The 17442-nt window shown below is 36.0% G+C and overlaps 1 protein-coding gene across 3 annotated transcripts in view; it reads left to right on the top strand.

Moving 5' to 3' along the window:
- FAF1 (Fas associated factor 1) overlaps nt 1-17442 on the top strand; it is a 494313-nt gene that overhangs the window by 376540 nt on the left and 100331 nt on the right. For all 3 annotated transcript variants that reach the window (XM_061121934.1, XM_061121932.1, XM_061121933.1), the window contains exons 14-15: nt 7737-7873; nt 12180-12268. In XM_061121934.1, coding sequence (XP_060977917.1) covers nt 7737-7873; nt 12180-12268 — 226 coding nt within the window. The remainder of the gene's footprint in view (nt 1-7736; nt 7874-12179; nt 12269-17442) is intronic.

Below are 17442 nucleotides of genomic sequence, written 5' to 3' on the forward strand. Positions count from 1 at the left end.
AACATTGTGGTAAATTTAGGGATTGTGTGCAATTTTTCTTTGTTTTTGTAAGAGAGTTACTGTCTTAGGTTCAGATTCTTTATTGACTGGGTAATAATACCTTCATATTAATCAAAACTCAAAGTCATAGAAGGGTATATAATGAAAAGTCTCCTCCTTATCCTTGTTTCTAAGTTACCCTTTTCATGAGTAGTATCTTAAGCTTCTTATTTATCCATCCAGAGATTATTTTATGTATAAAATATATCATTATTTTCCCATTGTACACAAATGGTAAACAGTATTTAACACCTTCCTTTTCCCACTAACGTTGTACTTAAAAGATACTTCTTATTGGCTCATAAAGAATCCTTTCTATTTTATGGCTACATAATATTCCTTTAAATACCATAATATATTATAATTTATTTAACCAGATCCTATTGGTTGTCATTTGGGTCATGTCCAATATTTTTCTATTACAAGCTTACAGTAAATAATTATGCACATATATTTCCATCTGGAAAATATATCTGTAGAATAAATTCCCAGTTTTAGGAGTACTGGGTTAAGAGTTAGTGTATTTAATTTTAATAGACACCGACAAATTTCCCACAAGAGAGTGGGTACCAATTTCACTCCTACGAACAGAGAGCAATAGTACCTATTTCCCTATAACCTGGCCAGTGCAAGGTATTACCAAATTTTATTTTGTCTTTACTAATCTGACAGATAAAAATGGTTTCTTAATTAGGAGCTAACTCATCATGGCATCCAGTCCCATCACTTCATGGCAAATAGATGGGGAGACAGTGGAAACAGTGTCGGGCTTTATTTTTTTGGGCTCCAAAATCACTGCAGATGGTGACTGCAGCCGTGAAATTAAAAGACGCTTACTCCTTGGAAGGAAAGTTTTGACCAACCTAGACAGCATATTAAAAAGCAGAGACATTACTTTGTCAACAAAGACCCATCTAGTCAAGGCTATGGTTTTTCCAGTAGTCATGTATGGATGTGAGAGTTGGACTATAAAGAAAGCTGAGCGCAGAAGAACTGATGCTTTTGAACTGTGGTGCTGGAGAAGACTCTTGAGAGTCCCTTGGAGTGCAAGGAGATCCACCCAGTCCATCCTAAAGGAAATCAGTCCTGGGTGTTCATTGGAAGGACTGATGTTGAAGCTGAAACTCCAATATTTTGGCCACCTGATGGGAAGAGCTAACTTATTTGAAAAGACTCTGATGTTGGGAAAGAGTGAAGGCAAGAGGAGAAGGGGACGACAGAGGATGAGATGGTTAGATGGCACCACTGACTCAATGGACATGAGTTTGGGTAAACTCTGGGAGTTGGTGATAGACAGGGAGGCCTGGTGTGCTGTGGTTCATGGTGTCACAAAGAGTTAGACACGACTGAGCGACTGAACTGAACTGAAGTCATTAGGAATTATTTTGAGTATCTTTTCACATGTTTATGAGCCATTACTGTTTCTGTTTCTGGAAGCAGACAGATATTCTTTGTTGATCTTTTCCCAGTTATTAAGAGTTCTTTATACATTAGGGAAATATACCCCTTTTTCTGTGGTTTCAAATTCAGAAATTTTTTCCAGTTCATGATTTATTTTTTGGCCTAGCTATGGTTTTCTTCTAACCATGTGAAAACTCAAAATTATCAATTTTCTCTTTTATGCTTCACTCTGCTTCAACTGTACTCACCTTTCAAATATGCTAGATGCTTTCCAGCTTTAAGGTCTTTGTGTTTGCTGTCCTCTCTGCCTGGAATTCTCTTCCCAGAGATATGTGTTCTACTTCATCCTTTACCTCTTTTGAATCTTTGATCAACCATCAACTTTTAAGTTGACTTCTCTATGTAATATTGCAACACCTCTTCCCTGCCTTGTTTTTCCTCCATCACCTGGAGCTCACAGACTTTAGTTTTGTCTCACATCATATTACACCTCACCTATACAGATGACAGAGAAGGCAATGGCACCCCACTCCAGTATTCTTGCCTGGATAATCCCATGGACGGAGGAGCCTGGTAGGCTGCAGTCCATGGGGTCGCGAAGAGTCGGACATGGCTGAGTGACTTCACTTTCACTTTTCACTTTTATGCATTGGAGAAGGAAATGGCAACCCACTCCAGTGTTCTTGTCTGGAGAATCCCAGGGATGGGGTCGCACAGAGTCAGACACGATTGAAGTGATTTAGCAGTAACAGCAGTATACAGATGAAACAAGTGGGAATTATCTTCAATGTCATCACCTCAGGAGACTAGACCTAGAAACTGGGTCCAGTGAATATGCCATTGCCCAAAACATTTAGGGGACACTTCTTTAAAAGCTGCCTTCAGAGAAAGCTTAAAGGCTCTCAAAGAAAGAAGTCCTGCCTCCTAAAAGCAGTGTTTCTTAAAGTGTGTCCCACTAAACACTTGAATCAGAAACACCTTGGAGGGAGACAGTTGGGAGCTTATTAAAAAGACAATTTCCTGGTCCTTACACAGATCTGTTGAATCAGAATCTCTCAGCGATGGGACTGAGAATTTTCCTTTTGAATAAACTTCATAGGTGGTTCTTAGGCCTTTAAAGCTTGAAAAGCACTGCCTTTATAGTCAGTGTCTCCCAGCTTGTTTACCTAACTTATTTTGACCCAAAGACTTAGAACTATTTCAAAACCTCAAAGCCACCTTTAAAGGACAAAGGTTCATATGCCAGTGGTGCTGAAGTTTTATCTCCTGAAATGAGCTGCACAATGGATGGGCATGCAGACTTGGAGAAATGATGTTGTGGTAGGAGACAGTAGTCTTTGGCTGTTTTTCGTATGCTTGACAATGCTAGCAACATTGCTAGGTCTCACTTTACATGTTGTAGGCCCTTGGCTTTAACTTCCCTATTAAGGGCAAAAAAGAAGGGAGAATTCTGTGTTGGCTAGACAGATGATCTCTAAGGTCCTTTCTGTGTATTTTGTGTTCTGGTTTTTCTACTGAGCTGTATACGTGTTTTTTAACAAACCCGGAACACATGAATGAATATGTATAACTCATGAGGCTTACTACTATAGCAAAAGCCAAGTTTGGCTTGCTTTAAAAAGAAGAGCCTCCTTAAAGTGATTTCAAGAGATATAATATAAAAAACAAACAAAGAAACAAAAAACCACTCAGCAGCCCATACTGGAAAAGTCCTATATTACTGTTGAATGTGAATTTCTTCTACTTGATAATCTTTTGTTTTGGAAAAATGGTTCCCACATTATCAGAAAGACATTTAATGTGTTTAATAGTTCAAGGGTAAGCAGCCAGAAATTGTGATGCTTCTTGGTTTCAAAGTAGTTAACATTGTGTGTGTGTGTGTGTGTGTGTGTGCGCACGCACACGCACAGGTGCATGCACACAAGCATACGTGAACGCTGTCAGTCAAGTATGACTCTTTGCGACTCCATGGACTGTAGCCCGCCAGGCTCCTCTGTCCATAAAATTTTCCAGGCAAGAATGTTGGAGTGGGTTGCCATTTCTTACTCCAGATTGTTTGATTTCATATTCCCTTTTAAGTGTGTAAAGTTTTAGAGTACTACACAACTGCAGCATTTATAATTGTACTTCCTTATTTCCCAAATATCAATACCTGCCCTTTTGTTCTCTGAGAGTAATACCAGTGGTTGTATTTGTTTTGTCAACAATTCTTTGATGCTGTGTCTTAATACACAAAAAAATCTTTTAGTGTTGGCCCATAGGTATAAGTTATCTTTTTAATCATGGAAAAAATGATAAAAATTTTGCATATAATTATTAATTTAATAATGATCAAATAGCTCCCAATTTTAAGGGTCTACCATGTTCTAAGCACAGTTCTGAGTGCTTTCTGTGTCTTATAAGAGTGTTAAGTATTTTAAAGATGTGTTATTTTCACTTTATATACAAGGCTTCTTTAAACTTATGGATGTCACATTGAAATGTTATAATCAGGAAGCCTCACACAGAGTATTTAGCAGTGTTTTAGCAAATATGCCTCTTTACATTACCTGATATACAGTAGGTAGACAGCAGATGTAGAATTTCATCACCCTCTCCCTAAATTGTTGTGTTTCTTTTAGTATATATTTTTTGCTGAAATAGTTTAAAGTTGATAACATATGTAATTATGGGTTTGATTGAAAGAAACTAAACTATATCATGTTTTGAATTAAAATGAGATTACTTTTTCTCATATCTGATTTATTAGTAATCCTGGTTTCCATTAACAGGATAGAAAAGATCTCTGCTTCAGCGACTGAAAATTTTACTAATGATTAATATATGCTAGCCATCAGATGTTCTGTTTATTTTTCTCCTCAAACTTTAGATTAAAACCACTTCCTCTTATCTTTCCAATTTAGAGTTCTAATAGCAAGATTGGTGAATATAAGCTTCTAATTATATTATCTTGGGCCTCCCCGGTGGCTCAGATGGTAAAGAATCTGCCTGCAATTCAGGAGATCTGGGTTCAATCCCTAGGTGGGGAAGATCCCCTGGAGAAGGAAATGGCAACCCACTCCATTATTCTTGCCTGGATAGAGGAGCCTGGTGGGCTAGTCTGTGGGGTCACAAAGAGTCGGACACAACTGAGCAACGAACATTTTCACTTTCTTTACCAAGGCCAGAGTTTGAGGCTTCACTTCCTATCCCCACCACTTCCACCACTACCTACCCACCCATGCCCCAGGGAACAGTGAGTTGCTTTATTAATTCTGACTTGTTATTAACCATTTTACTTCATTCATTTTCTCAACCTGCCCTTCTTCTTTCCCTCTTTCCCTCATTTTACCCCCTTAATAAGAGCATTCTTTGTCTTTTCAAATTTGCTACTTTAGCCTTTGGCTTTGGGGGGTTGATTTTGCAGTTTGTTATTCCCATTCCTCAAGTCAGTCTATGATACATAGGTTGTTTGATTTATTAAAATATTTTACAATCAAAAAACAAAGTCATTTCTTCTTGCCACAGAATGGTTACCATTGCTTCCCCCTTTGGTGTTTGAGATTGCAACAATTCAGTTGCTGTGGAAATCATTTATCTCTTCATGACACCTGACTCTGATGAGCACTATCCCTAGTTAGACAAGTTTGCTGCTGCCTCTAGATGTACTGACACACTTTGTGTTTTCAAAGGAAGAAAATACCACAATTATGAGAGAACTGCATTTATTCTCTTAAAACCACTTGTTTTTCCCATGTCTGATTTTGCTGTAAGGTTTTGAACTAGATTTCTGCTACCCGTAGTGTGATGTGAATGGTAACTTTGTGTTGTGAATGATTTTAAGAAGCAGGGCCTCCCACCCATGAGAAAGATTTGATATTTGCATTGTGAAGTTCTTGTAAATTGTAAAGGAAGGAACTGGCAAGTAGGAATTTTTTAATTGGAGGCTGTCCATTGGCGCTATGGGCTCTTGATGATTGCAATTTGAAAATTTCAAATCTTAGGAAGATCTTAGGAGCCAAGATCTGAATTCTTAATTAAGATCTGCATAATTCAGATCTTAGGAAGATTAATCAGATTAATTAAAGTTTTAACAAAGTTTCTCTGATTTCAACAAATTGTTAGTTAAGGCCACTAGAAAGCCTCAACTATGTGATCCCTTAATATTTCTCACCTGCTGAGAAATGATTGGAATGATTTGCTAATACCTGGTAGAAAACTGATTGTTTTTTTATAGTAATTGAATGGTTTAATGGTTAATGTGACCTTGAAGTCTGTGCCTCCCTTGAATATTTTATATAGTTTTGAAATTTATGTTGTAAATTTAAACCCAATTAAATACCTATATTTTCATAATTATTTTCCCATCTCCATTTTCACAAAAAGAGGATTTGGGACATACACAATTTCCAGGCAAAATTGTCTTGAAATCGAATTCCTAAAACTACTAAGCCAACCTGCCTGCCTGCCTGGCTCCCTTTTCTTCCTTCCTTCCTGGCTTCTTTCCTTCCTTCACTTTTTGCCAGGTCTCCTCTTTAGCTAGTATTTAATATCACTCATGAGGCTAATGCTGTGATGGGCATCTACTCTGTGATATCCACTTAACCCATTAGTGTGAAAGCAACAAGGACTTATTTTCTCCCTTTTGTAGGAAACAACATTCCAACTGTTTTTTGACATCTTTAATTTCAGAGGTTGCCAGTGATCAGATGAGGGTCAAGATTGACTTTGAAATATTTTAGTAGTAAGCAGGAAGAAAAATGAGACCTAACTTTCTAGTCTCCTGATCTGCACATCTTCACTGATGAATTAAAGCTGCATGGGTGTGAATTTTGGTTAGAGGCCTAGGCTGCATCAGCACCTTTTATCCCATAATAGGTGTGGAACGTGAAGATCTGAATTTTCATGGGAGCACTGATATTTCATGGTCAACAATGGGATTATTAAGGCCTTGTCATTTCAGATTGCCATGAGATCTGGTTATTGCTGCTCTAAACGTGTGTATGAACCTAACTCCCAATGAACTTATTGCAGTGGTGCTAACTTGTCTTGACACTCTTACCAACAGTTCTCGTGGCCCTGTGTGTAGTCACAGCACAGGTTTTTGTGGAGGATTCAGCCTAAATTTCTGGGATAAATTTCTATACACAAGAAATATATTGGCTTTAAAAATTAAGTGGTTTGATTCTGTTTTGAATTTGGATATCAAATGAATCTGAGCACATGACATTTTAATGCCGTTTGTCTTTTCAAATGGATTTACTCTCTAATGCATGTGACGACAGGACTTTGCTCATCAGCTAGAACATACATTTCAGAGGAGTTGTTACCTAAAATATTATCATAAGGCATGAGAAAACACATGATTTAAGTTGCCTTTCATGAACATAATTAAGAATTAATAAGCCAGTACCAGTGGCTAGTCCCCAGAATTTCCACTGTTTTGCCTTTTGTGACCTGTGTTATTAAAAGTCCATTATTTTTACAGACTTTATTAAATTGGATCTTATTAAAGCATTCTATATTTGCATTTGGTCTTTCATAATTCATTATTATTATGACATTTACTTTTTACCATCAGATCTGAAAACATATCATAAGCTACCCTTTTCTCTTGAAAGAAATGCTAATTTCAAACAGTCCTCTAATAGAAGAGAAAAGCTTTATCAGTTTTTTCATTTATTCCAGATCGTGTTAAGAATACTAATGCTAGACTTCAGTATGCTAATATATCTGAGCTTTTTTTGGTCAAAAGCTTAGAATTATTATTTTTATCCCATACTAAGTATGAAACTAGAAGACCTGCTACTACTGGAGAAAACAGCAATTCTAAAGTACAATTCTTTATTCTAAGGACCTGCAAAAATGTTGCTGAATCCTGTTTAGACTAGGATGCAGCTGGTCAATTTAACTTTTACCACCCAGTATTTGTCCTCTTGAAGAAATTCTTTCCTCATAAAATTCTTTTTGTTTGTTTTTCTGATAGTTTAGGGTAATACAGCTTGTCATGTTTAAAACTAAGAATCCTATGCTGTCAGTCCTACTCAGCACTTAGGTTGTGCCACCTGATTTTCTGTTTTCTGATAATAATTTCTGATATTGATTTCTGATAATCATTTCTATTCCATTTATGATGTAGTTGAAAACAATATAGTAAGATTTTATGTATTGCTATCAGGCAGACTGTCTAATTTAATATAACTGAATTTTTTCAGTTATAATATTACAATTATAATAAGACTGAATTTTTTCTTTGGGTAGTAGTAAATTTCTTAAATTCTGAAATGAAGCTAACTTTGGATTTTGTCTCATTTTAGATTTCTGACAATGTGCAATAGACACTTTGGCAGTGTTGTTGCACAAACCATTCGGACTCAAAAAACAGATCAGTTTCCACTTTTTCTGATTATTATGGGAAAGCGATCATCTAATGAAGTGTTAAATGTGATACAAGGTAAAGTACATTCATAAGAGGAGTAGAGTGTCTCCTTATTTATGTAATAAATAGCCTTATAATATTTACCATTATAGCTGAAAATTATTCTCTGTATTGGTGAATATCTTTGCATTTTGAAATATAGAACATCCTGAAGAAGAATATCTTCAAAAAGTATAGGTGCTATGAAATATGAAATATACCACATGAAAATCCAATCAAAACACCTTAATAAAACTGCACAGCCCTTGGGATATAGGTTAATCATGTTAAATATTCAAAATTGCTAAGTTTTCTAAAATAGAAATTAAGTCATAATCAGTCATCAAAGATGATGTCATTTGTGTGTGTGTGTGTCTGTGTATACGTATGTATATTTCTTGCTATAATTTTGATTGGTTGAAGGAAATCCTTATATTTAGTTATCTGGAAAAACTTGTGACTGGGTATTGTGAATTGAATAGTTCACAGTAGCAGTTATTTTTCCTTATTTGTGTGAATCTATGTCTAGAATGCAACCTAGAGGTGTGAAGCTATAGAATGCCTGTCAATTTAATCACAGCGCACATTCTTTACCAAAAAAATGAGTGTCACTAACATATATGTTACTAACATACCCTAAAGATTAGCATAAAAAATTTCCTTATTCGCGGCAAAGCTTAAATTGAAAACAGTTTCTTTTTTCTATGCCACAGGGAAAACGATGTTTCAAGTGCTCCAAGCTAAAGCTTTTGTCTGAAATATTTAATTTCTACCCCTATTTAAGCTAAAAGTTCGATAGTAGATAATGCAATAAGAAAGGGGTATAACTTCTAGTGCCATTCTAACTCAAATAAAACAAAACCTCCAGTATTTTATGTTTTCTCTATAACTAGAACATTCACTTCCGTAAACAGTGTTAAAGAAGACCTGCTGGAGGGACAAATTACATAGATTAAATAGATAATGTTTCATTTCAGTTTTCCTGTCAAGGGCAATGTTACAATAGCTAGTGGTTCTCAAAGCATGGTCCCTGGACCCTGAAGGTCCCCTAGACCCTTTGAGGGCATCTACAAGGTCAAAAATGTTTCCATAATAGTAGTATACTTTTGTGTGTGTGTGTGTGTGTGTGTGTGTTTTACTGTGTTGACATTTGCACTGATGGCACAAAACTAGTGCCATTTGAAACTGCTGGCACCTTAGCACAAATCAGGGCCATGACCCAGAACTGTACTAGTGGTCATATTTTCCACCTCCATGTATGTACATTTTTTAAAAATTATTTTATTAAATATTAAACCTTTTTATAGTTTATGTGACATAGTTGGGCAGACATTTCTCTAAAATGAACAAAGCGACAGCCTGTTACTTCAGGCTTTAGAACTAACAACATTTGTTGCCAATGATAGAAATTTGGTTTTTTAAGCAAAAAGTTAGAATGTCCTCCACCATTTAAGACTGACAGCTTAAATACTTTCCTGGTGACATCAGTGGTGGTACTAATAAATGTGATTTTTTTTTTTTTTAATCATAAAATTATCTGTGTCAGCATTCAAAAGAAATGGATGACTCAGTGAACCAATATTTTCCAGATGACCAGTGCATAATGTTATAAACTCATGCATGGGTAACAGACCTATTCAAAGGGCAAAATAAACCAATGGATTTTAATATAACACAGTACAGTAAGTTCACTGATACAGTTTCCAGTTCCTCACATACCTAATCTTAAAAAATATCCTACTTGTCAGTTTGGGAATATTAAATAAAAAAATCTATAATTACCTGTTAAAACACTCCCCTCTTTTCCAACTATGTATCTGTGTGAGGCCACAATTGCTTCATAAATTTTAACCAAGATGACACATAGCTAGTTTAATGTAGATATAGATATGAGAATCCAACTGTGTTCTATTAAGTTTAACATTAGAGAAATTTGCAAAAATGTTAAAACAATGACATTCTTCTCAGTAAATCTTTCCTTTTGGAACATATAGTCATTTTTCATAAAACATGTTTATATTAGCAAATTATGAGTTTATTATTGTTACTTTTAAATGGATGGATAACTATGTTTTAGATATTTCAGTTTTAATTTCCAACACAGTGGATGTTGGTAACCATATCCATGTAAACAAAATTTCTTCAGGGATCTCAATAGCTTTTAAGTATATAAAGAAATTCTTTTGCAATAAACTATAACAAATAAATTGTCCCTGAAATGCATTAACTGATACTTTTCTGCATCTTGAATCATTAAGGACTTAGATACAAAGTACGTTCAAGTAGTTTGGCAATGAATCCGTAAATTAGGGTCGAAGCATAGTTGATAGGCAGTGGTTTTAAGCCTAAAATTAATGGCCATGATATAGTCACCTATTCAGGGGACAACAGAGGACAAGATAGTTGGATGACATCATTGACTCAATGGATGAGTTTGAGCAAGCTCCGAGAGATGGTGAAGGACAGGAAAGCCTGACATGCTGCAGTCCATGGGGTCGCATAGAGTCGGGCATGACTGAGCGACTGAACAACAACAGTAAAATTATAATATTTCCCCAATGATGGTTCTAGTACCATTACAAAGTATTCATGCCCCATGCTCTCTTAGTCACTATAGTTTACAAATAAGAAATGGAAACCCAAAGATTTTCCCAGTATGGAAATCTACATTGAAGTTACTCTTATTAAACTTTTACTGTTTATTGTATCTATCACACACAGTGATACTGTGTGTCCTTGGTACCAGGTACTTTATATTATCTCTAATCCTTCTAAGAACCCTACAGAGGGTTCTTATGTTCATTTTGCAGATAAGAAAATTGATTGTTTCAGAGCTACAGTCACGCCCTCTTTTCTTATTCACTTGTTTACTAAGTGAGTATTTATTAAGCCCTTGTCATGTGCTAGGCAGTTTCTAGGTACTAGATCATGTAAGAAGTAGAACTAGGATTAGAACTCTGACTCTAAAACCAATTCTACTTCTTGGTAATGTTATATCACACCAAGATAATATTTGTTCTTTAGCTGATTTATGGAGAGAGTAGTGCTCGATGTGGCCAGATTAGATTATTTCTCTGACTAGAGACCAAAACTGCCCCCTAACCCCATGTTGCCAGTAATCACAAGGAAAACTGGGAAAGGACCATTGAAGGATCGTGTTAGGCAGATGGTACTCTGGAATAATACAAGCAAGAATGCTTGTTATGTGTTGTCTCATTGGTGGCCATTCCATTAGTGGGACTAGAAGTCACCTTCTGAGGCCTCGGAGAAACAAGGTCTCTTTTGCCTGTTGGTTTGAAAGAAGAGAAAAATTGCTATATCTTTACGGATCTTCGTGATTTTCTCTCTTGTAGATGCATCCAAAGCAAATAGCAAGACTCAATGAATGCAAAAAATGGCATATATGTGCTATATGTTTGTTATGGACTTGGAAAGAGAATAAAATAGCATTCAAGAAGATCAAACATTTTAAATATCCTGTCCATAAAGATTATATAGCATAGTTATTTGAAAGCAGCTTAAAAGGGAAAAATAACATTTAGGGGAAAAAAATCTTTTTTTTTCCCCAGAAACTGAATTACCATTTGTTTCACTAAAGAAATTTTAGTAATAGGAGATAATTCTAAGTAAACAGTGTGCTAAAGTGGCAAAGAAGACAGGCTTTTGAGTCAGACTCATATGGTTTCAAATCCTGGTCCTATAACTTAACCAACTTGACCTTGTTTAGTCAGGTTACTTGAGCTCTGTAAGCCTCATTTTCCTTCCCTTTACTATCAAAATCATAATGAGCCTTCATAGAATTGTTATACAGATTAAATGAGATTATATATATATAAACCTAATCATTTAACCTAATCACTGGCTTACAAACAAATGGTAGTTGTTGCCAGTGTTGTTAAGTAGATATGTTTTCTTAATTTGAAAGATACTTTTTTCCTTGTGACTTGGATGTTCTAAATAGTGCCAAGAAATCTTTATAAAGAGACTGTTCTCGCAAATCTAAGTATTCTGAAATTTCAACTGCCAGTGTACTGCATTACTTTGTTATTGAAAATAAACTTTCCAATGCAAGCATAAAAGTCTTTATTGGCATGCACGCATGCTAAGTCGCTTCAGTCATGTCCGACTCTGTGCGACCCCATGGACAGCAGCCCACCAGGTTCCTCTGTCCATAGGATTCTCCAGGCAAGAATACTGGAGTGGGTTGCCCTTTCCTTTTTCGTTTATTGACATCCTAGTCTGTAATTTTTTAGACTGTAGTTATTCCATACTGATAAATTCTAGAGCAGCTTCCCATTTTCTAACCTTCATGTAAAGTTTGGCAATCTCGGTGTGTTGCTAGGTAACACAACAGTGGATGAGTTAATGATGAGACTCATGGCTGCAATGGAGATCTTCACAGCCCAACAACAGGAAGATATAAAGGATGAGGTAAGGTGAAAGGTTAAGTGGACCTTTAATAGGATTTTGATGAGATAATTTGTCATATAGTGATGTTTGCCTATGTCCTGATTGATAAACAAGGCATTGATGAAGATGTATTTCTACATGAACCAAGGATTTTTATGCCACTGAATTTACCTTTCATTCCATTCTTTTCATGACCCAAAGACCCAACAGTTTGTTTAACTTTATGAAGTTATACTTTGCTAAATTTGCAATTTACAGGAAACAAACTCTGAAGCATGCTTACAGGAGAAGCTATATAGTCCAGTACTAGTGTATGGGTATTTCACTCCCTTTTAAGGCCCTGTTACTCTTTTTGAGATTGATTACCAATAAACACATTTTACATTTGAACATATTTTTGAATCACTGTGAAAATTAGTAAAAAGATCACCAGAATTCTGAATTTCTGTGTCTCTCAAACATTTAGATGGCATAGATGACATGGGCATGGAACCTCAAATAAAATAGAATAATAATAACAGCAATATTGATAATACAATAGTAGTCAACACTTACTGAATATTTATAATGTATTAATACTTGGCACTATTCAAAGCACCTTTCATTTATCATCTCATGTGATTCTTAAAACAATCCCATGAGGTTGTATATAATTCAGAGTTCTAGCTGGAACAGGTGATGCTTTCAAACTAGATTATTGAGAAGAGTTTAATAAGGCGACTATTTATAAAGATATGGGCAGAGTTTATAGGAGTCATCAATGGATAGTATGCTCTCGGGCTAAAGGGAGCCATTACCACCCTTAGGCCTGAAGGCCTAGGGAAGGGTAGTATGTGGAGACGATTGCTTCTTTCAGGGTCAGCCCTTTTGAGCTGGTAAGGAGGAGACTAAGGAATAGCTTCCCTTCCCTTTTATACTTATGATCTCCTGCTAGTACCTTCTATTGACCTAACCCAACTAGCAACTGAAAGGCAGGCAAGAGAACCTCCCCGGGCAAACAACTAGGTAGAGCATTAAAGTGAGAAGTGAAAGTGAAAGTCACTCAGTCACGTCTGACTCTTTGTGACCGCTTGAACTATACAGTCCAGGTAATTCTCTAGGCCAGAATACTGGAGTGGGTAGCCTTTCCCTTCTCCAGGGGCTCTTCCCAACTGAGGGATCAAACCCAGGTCTCCCACATTGCATTTGGATTTTTTCTACCAGCTGAACCACAAGGGAAGCCCAAGAATACTGGAGTGGGTAGCCTATCCCTTCTCCAGTGGATCTTCCTGACCCAGGAATTGACTGGGTCCTGCACTACAGGGAGAGTCTTTACCAGCTGAGCTATCAGGGAAGTTCAGGTAGAGCATGGGTGAAAGAAAAGTGAAAGTGTTAGTCGCTCAGTCTTGTCCAACTTTTTGCAACCCCATGATCTGTAGTCCGTCAGGCTCCTCTGTCCATGGAATTCTCCAGGCAAGAATACTGGAGTGGGTTGCCATTCCTTTCTCCAGGGGATCTTTCCAACCCAAAGATTGAACCTGAGTCTCCTGCACTATAGGCAGATTCTTTAGTATCTGAGCCATCAGGAACTGGATGGGCAAATGGAACATAATCCAACACAGATTGGTACTGTCATCTCTACTTTTCAGATGAGAAAACTGAGAATCAAAAAGGTGAATTTACCCAAGGTCGCACAGCTAGTAGGATCTGTGTTAATCTCAAGTAATTATTAGTGCTTTATCAGTCAAGAAATTTCTGGATTTGAAAAGCAATCTAAAGGTAAAATATGAAACAAATTTTATCATATTAATTTGAGATGCTAAATTCATATATCAAATTATTCTTTAATTTTTCTTTGTTTTTAATTTTTAAAGAAGAGTTACATAGAACAAATAAAGGAGAGTTTGATTTTTGAGCAGTAATGTAAAGTTTCCAGGTATAATGAGTGTTTTCAATACAATACCCTTTGGCTATTACAAATGGGAAACATGTAAACAATTTCAGTATAACCTTTAATATTGTGTTTAACTTTATTTGTCTCTGTCTTCTGTTAGACTGAGTTTAAAAGCAAGGGTTATATCATATTCATATTGTAACTCTGTCTTGTAACAGTTTGGGCTTCCCTGGTGGCTCAGTGATAAAAGAACCTGCCTGCCGGTACAGGAGACATGGGTTTGATCCCTGAGCCTGGAACATCCCCTGGAGAAGGAAATGGCAACCCATTCCAGTATTCTTGCCTGGGAAATTCCCATTTCCTCTGTGAGAAATCCCACAAGAGGAGTCTGGTGGGCTCCAGTCCATGGGGGTCACAAAAGAGTTGGACACGACTTAGCAACTAAACAATAACAAACTTCTCACAGTGTTCAGTTCAGTTCAGTTACTAGTAGGTACTTAAAAAATGTTTGTTAAATGACTAAATAAATAATTGAAAGAACTTATATAAAATAATGTGACTTGAAAAAATAATACTTAATTACAGTGGTATAAAACCTGATGTATCCACATTAACAAATATGAAAGTTCAGAGTGCTATAACTAGAATTTTAATACTCAATAGGTTCCTTTTGTTGCTGTAAAAATTTTGTTTGTAATTTTTCCTAATAGTGTTTCCTTTACTCTGAGGGAAAGGTAATTGGATATATAGAAAGATTTTGTTACTTTATAAATTGACACTGACATTTTGAAATTATGAAGTACTGTACTTAGTTAGGAATTTGTAATAATTGGTGTGTTGCCATTCAAGAGTACATTTATCCTGGAATAGAGGCATTGATTGACAATAATGCACTAAATGCCTTCTTCAGCCATTTAAATCTTGAGTCTCATTAGTACTAGATTTACAGATTATGCTGTATAATAATATGAATGTATAATATTTGCATGCATATTCCCAGTTCATTCTTTCATCTTAATTTGTGTTCCTCATAATTTGTTGGTAAGGAATTAATTCCTTTAATACTGAGCACAAAATTTAAAATGAAGGTTACAGGAAATGTCTAAGACTCCATATAATTGAAATTTTTTATTGAAATTTAACTGCAAGAGATAAGGGTTTCTCCTTGTTTTTAGGGTGTCTTCATGAAAGTTATCTTTCAGGTCATAAATAGAATTCCTAAGAAAAGCTTTTCTAATTTCTAAGTTTAAAATCTTCTCTTGAACTATGCACAGATCATGATTTGGTATCTGCTGAGTAAGTGATAAGAAACACTGTCTCTTATAATTGTGAATTTGGCTTTACTTCTTTAAAAGTTTCAAATAAGACTTAAGCATACAGTTAAAATGGAATTTGTGAGCAGGTTTGAAGGATGACTTCCTAGGCCTCAGTTTCTTTAAACTTAACTTTGGTTCACGTACGTTCATCACTTCAATGATTCCATTGTATTAGTACAACCAGAAATGCCTATATTATAAAGCTTTTATTAAATAGAACCAAGCACAAACTATATATTAATGACTCATTCTTCAGTGGCTCAGAATGAACTAACCTTTATATCATTAATTGTTCTGTCTCTAACCAGGAAGTATAAAGTACATGAGCCTCTGTTTTGACAGAACTACCTCATCATAGCTTTATTTGTAGATATTTTTGTTAATGGTATTAATTTGATTTTCTAAGTGTTTACTGAGCATCTATGAAAGGTACAGCACTGGGCTCGGTCCTGGGGACAGAGAGGTACTTTGCTCTAGTGAGGAGCTGTATCTTTCATAGATGCTCAGTAAACACTTAGAAAACCAAATTAATACCATTAACAAAAAGATCTACAAATAAAGTAGTGTATTATTATATTACTATCTATTTCTTCCTTTAAGTCTGTTAATATTTGTTTTATGTATTGGGTTGGCCAACCGAATATTTAGGTGCTCCTTTTTTGGGATACATACTTTAAAAGGGTTCTTCATCCAGTGACTTTTCTACATAGTTAAGTCCCCAGTCACACCAGATGCTATTTTGTGTCATGTTGCTTGTATATTCATTTCATATTCTTTTTCTATGCATCAGATGTAGGGTACCAGTAACACAGCTGTAGCAAGACAGACAGGGTCCTTGGACTTACCAGCATTTCCAATAAATCTGTGAAGCTGTCAGGTAGATGAAGCCCCAGGAGCACCTATCCGGGGTGAGCTAGGCATGCTATGTAGGCAGCTTGACGTGGAGCACACAGAAGGGCTCTTACATACTGCCAGTGCAAGCTAAGAGGCAGGTAGAAGAGACAAAAAGTAAGGTAATAATAGTAGTCATTCTTCAAGTTTGTTCTACAGGCCAGGTATATAGTTCTAATCTCTAAGGCAGTGTTTTTCACTGTGTTTCCCAGATTACTGGTGTACTCAGCTATCTGTCAAGGATTACAAGCAGCTAGTTTGAACACGCAACGTAGTCAGTTTTGTTCACGTTTATTTCATATTTTGAAATGTAAGAAAATGGCAGTATCCTTCCAAATCCTGTTTCATTCATCATATCTTTTACAATTTATTAAATTCCTCGTGTATTACAAGGAGTGCATTGGTTGTTTAGTCTTGACAAATACTCATTTGACTGCAGCAGTGTGATTGCAGCTTCTGGACTTTCGTGTCATTCACGTGTGACTGTTAAATTTATGTTCATATTTTCTTGCTTAAATTAGTTATATTCTTAGTTCACCAGAACTTTTCATGGCTTACCTGTGGTTCATTGAAGCATAAAGATAATGATGAAAATAGTATAAATGAATACTGTAAATCAGGAGACTTCCCTGGTGGTCCGTTGGTGAAGAATCTGCCTTCCAAAGCAGAGAACACAGGTTTGATCCCTGGTCAGGGAATTAAGTTCCCACATGCTGCAACTGCGAAGCCCACAGACTCTGGAGTCCACACACCACAGGTAGAGAGAAGCACATATGCTGCAATGAAAGATCTTGCATGCCACACCAAATATCCCATGTGCCATAACAAAGGCCCAATTTAGCCAAAAATAAAAAAATAAAATAAAAATAACTATTTAAAAATGCTTTAAATCAGTATGGACAGTTGAAACTAGTTCAACATTAGTGTAAACATAATTGAGAGAACTCTAATGCTAGCATAGAAAATGCAAGGGAACTGACTCTTGATATTGATTTCATACTGGCCTCGATAAAAGAAACTTTTGACTGAAAAGTAAATGTATGACTATAGATTGTGTAGGAAACAATCTGTTTACCCTGATGCCACTGCTTCTCTGCTATAAAATTTTTAATAAA

Source organism: Dama dama, chromosome 20 (genome assembly GCF_033118175.1).
Source record: "Dama dama isolate Ldn47 chromosome 20, ASM3311817v1, whole genome shotgun sequence".
Classification (NCBI taxonomy): Eukaryota; Metazoa; Chordata; class Mammalia; order Artiodactyla; family Cervidae; genus Dama; species Dama dama.